At 56.5% G+C, this 7,625-nt stretch overlaps 1 protein-coding gene across 1 annotated transcript; it reads left to right on the top strand.

The window, feature by feature from the left end:
* Positions 1–1,264: 1,264 nt before the first annotated feature.
* Positions 1,265–6,677, top strand: ZFP36 (ZFP36 ring finger protein). Its single transcript, XM_048833218.2, has 2 exons — positions 1,265–1,409; positions 3,176–6,677. Exons 1-2 carry the CDS (start codon positions 1,374–1,376, stop codon positions 4,160–4,162), a joined length of 1,023 nt encoding a protein of 340 aa, XP_048689175.1. The 5' UTR covers positions 1,265–1,373; the 3' UTR covers positions 4,163–6,677.
* The last annotated feature ends 948 nt before the right edge of the window (positions 6,678–7,625 follow it).

Raw genomic sequence — 7,625 nt, forward strand, 5'->3', positions numbered from 1 at the left:
CTGGCCCCGCTCCCCAGCAGGTGTGTTTGTGAGCATGTGTGTGTACGTGAGGGGTCCCATTAGCCAGAGGCCGTGACTTTTCCCCTAACGGCGAGGCGGAAGCAGGGGATGCCCTTCCCACTGTTGGCAAAATCACGGCATTGGGCTCATGTCCCAGACTGCCCAGGAATCGTGACATCACGAGTTACACAGAGCCTGACCTGTAGGGCGCAGGGCACAAGTTAGAGCAGCCCAAAGGCCACCCTGGTGCGCGTGTGAGTGGCCAGGGGCCCGGCTCGTACTATGGTGCCTTCTGGACTGCGTCACCTGCAGCGTGAGCGGGCCCGCTCTCCAGGCCAGCCGCCCTGGGGCCTGCCAGCTGCCCCACAGCCAGCCGGAGCGGGTTGCGGCCTTTGGCTGGGGGCCGAGAGGCAGCTTGAAAGGACGACGCCGTGTGACCTCTGTTGGAAGAAATGAAAACTACCAGTGCTGATGGGGAGACAGGAGATTTTATTCCCCTGACCGGGAAACTCTCTGGAATTTCAGAGGAACAGCCGTGTTAGTCTGTATTCGCAAAAAGAAAAGGAGTACTTGTGGCACCTTAGAGACTAACCAATTTATTTGAGCATGAGCTTTCGTGAGCTACAGCTCACTTCATCAGATGTTTACCGTGGAAACTGCAGCAGACTTTATATACACACAGAGAATATGAAACAATACCTCCTCCCACCCCACTCTTCAGCTCAACCAGGCCTCTAAGCTTGCCAGGCTCCCCCGGGGATGATGGGAACAAATCCTATCACCCAGAGGAGCCTGATCTTGCTCCCAGCAGAGCCAAACAGCCCCCCTGACAGCTAACGTTTACCTAGAGTGACCACATTTACCTGGGGTGACCAAGTTGTCGTTGGGTTTTTTGGGGGTTGGGGGGAGGTGTTAGTTGCATATATAAGACAAAGCCCCTCATGTCCGGATGTCTGGTCACCCTACTTTGACCCCTTCTGGGGCCTGTTTCCCCCCCCTCCCACCATCTGTTCATTCACTCATTCCCTCTCTCTCTCTCGCTCTTTCCTCCCTGGCTTCCCCCGCCCCTCCACCTTTGGTCTGGTCTTTTCCCACGCCCATCCATCCACGCCCGCCTCCGGCTCTTGGCTTTTTGCTTTATTTATTTATTAATTTTGTTTAATGAGATGAGCTCATGGGAGGCGGAGCTACAAGAAGCCCCGCCTCCCCCGGCTCGCCTATATAAGGAGCCGGGGAAGGGGCCCCAGCTCAGCTCGGCTACTGCTCAAGCCGTGGAGGCTTTAAAGCAGCTCCCTCCTGGGGGAAGACAGACAGACAGACTCAGTCACTCCTCTCCTCTCGCCAGCTGCTCCTCACTCCTCTCCTGCTTCGCCATGAGCTCCATGGTGGATGTAAAAACCCTGTACGAGGTAAGAGGCGATCTCCTGTCTTGGGGGCGTGGGCTGAGTTTCCTGGGCTGGCCCGGCTCCCCCTAAGCTAGGCTAAGACTGATTTATGGGCGGGGGGGGGGGGTGATTTCTCCTGCCAAAGCTCACAGCTGTGGACTCACCCCGCCCTTATAAATTGTTGGTTTGTCGGCTGACCCAGATGGGTCACTCGATTGCACAGAAAAAATCGGGAGGCTTTTTTTTTTTTAAAAGCAGCCCCCCCCCCCCCGAAAAGATCTTGGCTCTATCTGGCCTTCCCCCCCCCCCTTTTGGAAAAAGACAGAAAGTTGCTAAAGCGGGTCGGATCTGGAGTTGAGAACTCGGCTCGATTTGCTTCTCCACGGGCGCCGGTCTGGCCGTGTTCTCACTGCGGGGGAACTTGGCGTCGCTTCGTTTTGATTATTTGGGGGGGGGGGTATTTTGTCTCGGGCCCCAGGAAGGAAAGTTTTTGAGGGCGCGGAGCTGGGCGGGCTTGTGTGAGCGACTCCCCAGACCCCCGATTCTCGAGGCCTGGCCCCCAGCTGGGCGGGGGGGGGGGGTGTTTAATGCGAAATCCTCGCTGGAGTGAATTCGTTTTGCTCGGATCTGTTAAGAGCGGAGCGAACAAACCGGGGGCTGATTTTGTGTTTGCGTGCCCCCCAATCACTTCCCCATTCGGTAAATGAAGAGTAGTTGGGGGGGCTTCAGGAACTGCTTCCAAAGGCAGGACCCCCCTAAATCCCGCCCCCCCCAAACTCAGCAACCAGGGGCCGCCTCTGCTGGCCTGGGGGGCGACCCGTCTCCCCTCTGCCCGGCGATGGCTTGATTTGGGGGTTGTGGGGGGAGACTCCGCTCCGGTGCTGATTGAGTGTCTGGCCGCTCGGGTTAATTTACAAAAAGCATTTCGAGAGACGGCCCGGTCCCTAGGGGGGGTCCCTTACCCCGACTGGGGGTGGGGGGCGGGGAAGAGAAATTCCCAGCGGCCAGGGAAGGGTTAAAGTGGCCTAGAATGACGTTCCTCCCTGCCGCCATAGCGAGCTGTGGGGGGCGGGTGGGGTGTGACTTTCCGCCCCGGGAGGGGGGAAATGCAGAAACTTTGAGTGCGGCAGGAACTTGGGGGGTGCAGCTAGGGGACTGTGTGTGTGTGGGGGGGTGTTGAGCAGGGCTCCTCTCTGGATCGGTGGAGGACGGAGGACCCCCTGGGGGGGGTAATGGGGGTGAAGTGGAAAGAGTGGAGGAGAAAGGGCAGTTCCCCATTTAGGTTTACACCAGGCTAGGGTACACACCATGGGAATCTGCCCCCTCTTCGGTTCTGTCACTTCTTCCCCACCCCACCCGTGGATTTCTCGGGGGCACCTCGCTTTTTCCACTCCGGGTGCCCTGCAATCGCGCCCCCCCCTCCCATGCAGCAGGCTGGTGGAAGGCCCCTTGCTTTGGAAGGGGGTGTGTGTGTTGGGCGGGGGTCCATGCCAGTATAAAATCCTCCTTCCTGGGCCCACAGCTCAGTACTCTATAAATAACCCTGGGCCCTGTGAGTCACCACCCAGCTCAGCCTCGCCCCACCCACCCCCCTCCCCGGAGCGCCTGGTGCTGGGGAGAGCCAGGTGCTGAGTTTGCTGGAGGCAAAGTGGCCGTGGCGGGGGGGAGGGGGGTTCCTACCTCGTTGGGGCAGTGCCCAGCTCCAGGGGTATCTCCTATGTGCTTCCACCTTGTTTTGTATGAGAGCCAGGCATTAACCCCCTGCCCTTCCCTCTCTCCCTGCCCCCCAGAACCTCTTGAACCTGAATCTGAGCGAGGAGCGGGATGCTCCGACCGGCTCCGAGCCCCGGGGGGGCAGCGGCGACTCCCACGTCTGGCCCCTGCGCACGGTCTGGAGCCCCAGCACGGAGCAGGCGCTCTCCCCGCCCGAGCCGGCGGCCCCCCGCCCCTCCTTCCGCACCGACCGGTCCCTCAGCCTGATCGAGGGCCGAACCCTGCCGCCCCCCCCGCCCGGCTTCCCCCCGCTGCAGCCCCCGCCGGCCCCCGCCCTCTCGGCCCGCTACAAGACGGAGCTCTGCCGCACCTACAGCGAGACGGGCCGCTGCCGGTACGGGGCCAAGTGCCAGTTCGCCCACGGGGCCGGGGAGCTGCGGACCCTCAGCCGCCACCCCAAGTACAAGACGGAGCTGTGCCACAAATTCTACCTCCATGGCGAATGCCCCTACGGCTCCCGCTGCCACTTCGTTCACTACCCGGAAGAGCGGGGGCTGGCTGCTTCCCCGCAACTTCTGCGCCAGAGTCTCAGCTACACCGGGGTGCCTGCTGGCCGCCAGGCCTCCCCGCCGCCCGGCGTCTCCGACCTGGCCTCTTTCGCCCGGGCGCCCTCCATCTCCCCGCCTCCTGCCGGTGACCTCCTCTCGCCGTCCTTTACCCGCCTCAACTCGGAGCCTGTGCCTCGCGTGGCCACCCTGGGAGAAGCCCTGGCTGCCTCCTCCTCCGCCCCCGGCGGGCGCTGCACCTGCCGCTGCGGGGGCACCGCCAGGCTGGGCACCTTCGAGAGCCCCCGGGACTACTTCGCCGCCGCCCCGGGGACACCCGTCGCCTCCGGCCTCCCCAGGACCCCGTCGTCCAACTCGCTCTCCGACCAGGATTGCTACAGCAGCTCAGGCAGCCTCAGCGGCTCCGAATCGCCCGTCTTCGAGATGCTGCCCACCAGTGGGACCTGGAATGGGACCCGCCGGCTGCCCATCTTCAACCGCATCTCCGTGTCGGAGTGAGCGGCGGGGGGAGGGCTTGCAATAGGATCCAGGCCATGGGAGGAATCTAATGGGGTGTGGGAGGGGTTAGATGCATCTACGGGGTGGGGTTGCAATCAACTCCTGGGAGCAAAAGGTGACCCCCTGGTCCTGCTTCCAAGGTCCCTCCAGGCGCTGCCCCCTGGCCCCTCCAGCTGCTGGTCCAGATGTTTGGGGAAGGACAGCAGCTCCCCAGCCAGATGTTGGCAGGAGCTGCTCCTGTCTGGGGGGTAGGGAGTGGGTGGAAGGGGATTGGGGTGGCCTTCCCTGGTGTGGGACATGAGCTCCCCACAGTGGGGGAGGGAGGGAGCGGGGGAACAGGCATCCAGATGTGCACAATACCAGATACCTGCTGGGCAAGGCAGGCTCCCTGCCTGGCCAGGTGTGGCCACACATTTTAAGTAACCTGCTTCTGCTACCTAACATTGAATGTTGCCACATGTGTGCGGTATCTGCACCATCACCCCGCCTTCCTCCAACCTAGAAGTGCCAGATGACACCACCAACGTGCCTTGCCCCACCCCTGCGGTCCGTCTGGGAGTGCTCACCTGCTTCAAATCAAGGACTCCACGCCTCCCCCGTGTCAGGCTTTCCAGCGGACTCGCCTGTGTTACGGAGGATGAGGGTAAAGCCCCGGGGGGCCAGCCTGCATCCCTGAAAACAGACTGACTTGGTGGGGAGGGGTGCAGTTTTATGCCCAATATGTAGCAGATTGTTGGGGTGGACCACATCCGTATGTGGGACAAATTTGGGTCTAATGGTGCTGCTTTCCTCCCCTGCCCTTACCCTAATTTCATGCTGTGAATATTTCTGGAAGGGTTCCCTGAATTGTTTTTTTGTGGGGTGGGATTGGGGGGAGCTCAGATCCATCCTGCTTCACCCCTTTTCATAAGGAGCTGGGGGGGCAAGGAGTGTCCAAGAACAACGAAAGCTTCCTCCACTACCCTTCTGGAATACCGATTTTTAAAAATACAGAATCGCCCTCTCTGACTTTAAAAATATACAAACTCCAGTAGCAGCCCCTAACCTTGGAGTAACACTTTAACAAGCAGTGGCCTATTTTGGCTCATTACTGGAGTACTTCCCCTAGGGTTTGTATTTGAGACTGGAGTAATTCTGTTCACTTCATTCAGTGGCTTTCAACTTTTTTTTATTTGTGGACCCCTAAAAAATTACCGATGGAGGTGTAGATCCCTTTGGAATTCTTTGACATTGTCTTCTGCAGACCCCCAGGGGTCGGCGGACCACAGGTTGAAAACAACTAGACTTAATTGGTATAAAACAGCTCTGGCTTTAATGTGTGTGTGGCGGGGGAGGAGGGCAGGATTAATCTACAAAGACAGTAGTGTTACTACAGTATTTATGCTCTAATGCCTTAAAGGGGAAGATGAGACAATCTGAGCCATCAGTATCTCTGGGTGGAGCAGGAAGGCAGCACTGAAATATCGGGCAGTTTGCAATGAAGATGTGGTGTCCCCCGCCCTTCCAGAATCCAAAGGTCATGGGGAGGGAGGGGTCTTTGTTCCACCCCTGTTAGCCACCCTATCCAAACGATCAACGTGACAGCAAGGTTGACCTTGATTTCCGGGGAGTTGGTCTCCAAAGCCATAGTGTTAAACCGGTCTGGCCTTGCCATGTAGTGAGCACTTTGTGAAGGGGTGGGAGAGGAGATGCACTGAGTTTGCCTTGCAAGGCAAGGTGGTGAAGTGCTCCCCAATCCAGCCCAGCCTCTCCTCTCTTACTTGCAGCTGGTGTAAATCAGGAGGAAATGGACTTGGACCAGTGTTGCCAACCCCACAGGGGCAAACTCATAACCTCCCACCCCCCAAAAATAAAAAAAAAATCTTGAGTGTGGTTTTAAAAGGCTGCAGGTTTTAAAAAAACGACAAATCTCTTTGGATTTGCCGTGTTCAGCGTTCCCGTTTCTCCCCCCGCCCCAAACCCCGCAGGCTAAAAACTTGCTTTTTTTCCTTGTAAAGGCAAACAAAGGTACAGCTCTGGTCACATGACTCCTGAACCTTGGGGTTTCAGAACTGCTCTAAACCTCACACAGCTTTGGCAACACTGGTATCGAGCTCTGAATCCCACTGTGGTCGCTTGGGACGTCCCCTTTGCAGCTCGGAGGCCTAATGAGATCTTTCACGTTCCGTTTTCTGTGCTAACGATTCCCTGCTTTTGAAGTGTTGCTCTTGGAAACAAAAAACCAAACAAGCTCATGTTTACCTTTGTAATGATAGAAGAGAAACCAAAATTATTTATAGAACCTTATTTATTCAAGACAGAATTTTATATTATATTTATCTTTTTGTAATATTCTGAAATAATATATATTTTTCCCTGTTATTAAAAAGTTAATTCAAGAGAACCCAGTGAGATGTAACCATGGAGTAATAGGAGTGACAAATGTGTTTTTTAAAATCATCATTGTGGTGTTTTATTGCTGAATCTTGAGGATTTAAAAAAAGATGTGGAAATAATAAAACAAAGCCAGCCATGAGATTGGACTGTGTATGTGTGTGATGGGTCAGTGTACCCCCACCGCAAGTCTCCTCTTATCTGAAGAGTATAGAGCAAAGAACATGCACGGAGGGCCTGAAATTCCATTATGGGACACCATGTGTCGGAGGGCATCTACCTCCCCCCCCACCTGCTCTCTGAGCATCTTACAAAACATGGGGTTTTTAAGAATGGGGGTGGGGGAGGAATCTAGAGGCTGAACGGGAGATGATCTCTGTCCCAAACAGCTTCCAATCAACCCCTCTGAGAGGGGAAACTGAGGCATGGCTCAACAAAGAGGAAGGATGGCCCAGTGGTTATGGGATATCCATTGGGAGTGAGGTGCCTAGATCTCTTTGAGGAGCTGGGTGTCAGGACCTAACTCCTTTAGCCTGAAGGGAGAGTTCTAGCTTCCATAAATAAGTTCTGGAAGAACAGTCACTGCAGGTGAGCCCATAATTGCCTGCCTCTAAAGCAGCCAGTACTGGTAAGATATGTGGCCATGTCAATGCATTGTTCTGGAAAGGGATTTTCTTCCCAGCTGCCTTATGGGGATCCAGGAAGCATTTCCTTCATTTTACAGGTGGCAGCCCTGGGATTTGAATTTAACCACAAGACTGTCTGGTCTGCCCGGATTGGGGTGGGACATCTCTCTCCATTCCCGTCACCCATTTGCTTGGAGTGCAGTCATGGGCTGATCTCCCCCAGCTCGCTTTAATCAAGCTAGCTGGAGCAGGAGGACCGCAAGTAATTACCATGGGGTCTGGGTGAGCTTGTCAAGTCTTTGCTGAAACCTGTGGCTTGCTGCTCCGGGCTGGCTAGGTTAAAGCTAGCACAGGTAAGTCTGCTGCAATCTTCCTCCCCGAGAAGCTTGATCAGTTTAGATTTGGCTCAGGCCTGCCCGGGCAGGGGCCGTGAGTGGTGGCACGTCCCCAGGTGATGAGCGTAG

Source organism: Caretta caretta, chromosome 23 (genome assembly GCF_965140235.1).
Source record: "Caretta caretta isolate rCarCar2 chromosome 23, rCarCar1.hap1, whole genome shotgun sequence".
In the NCBI taxonomy this organism is placed as follows: Eukaryota; Metazoa; Chordata; order Testudines; family Cheloniidae; genus Caretta; species Caretta caretta.

Bases quoted from the DNA above. Each gene is read 5' to 3' on its own strand.
- ZFP36 (XM_048833218.2), top strand. From the start codon at position 1,374: ATGAGCTCCATGGTGGATGTAAAAACCCTGTACGAG. The intron at 1,410-3,175 runs GTAAGAGGCGAT...CCTGCCCCCCAG, and splicing joins ATGTAAAAACCCTGTACGAG to AACCTCTTGAACCTGAATCT.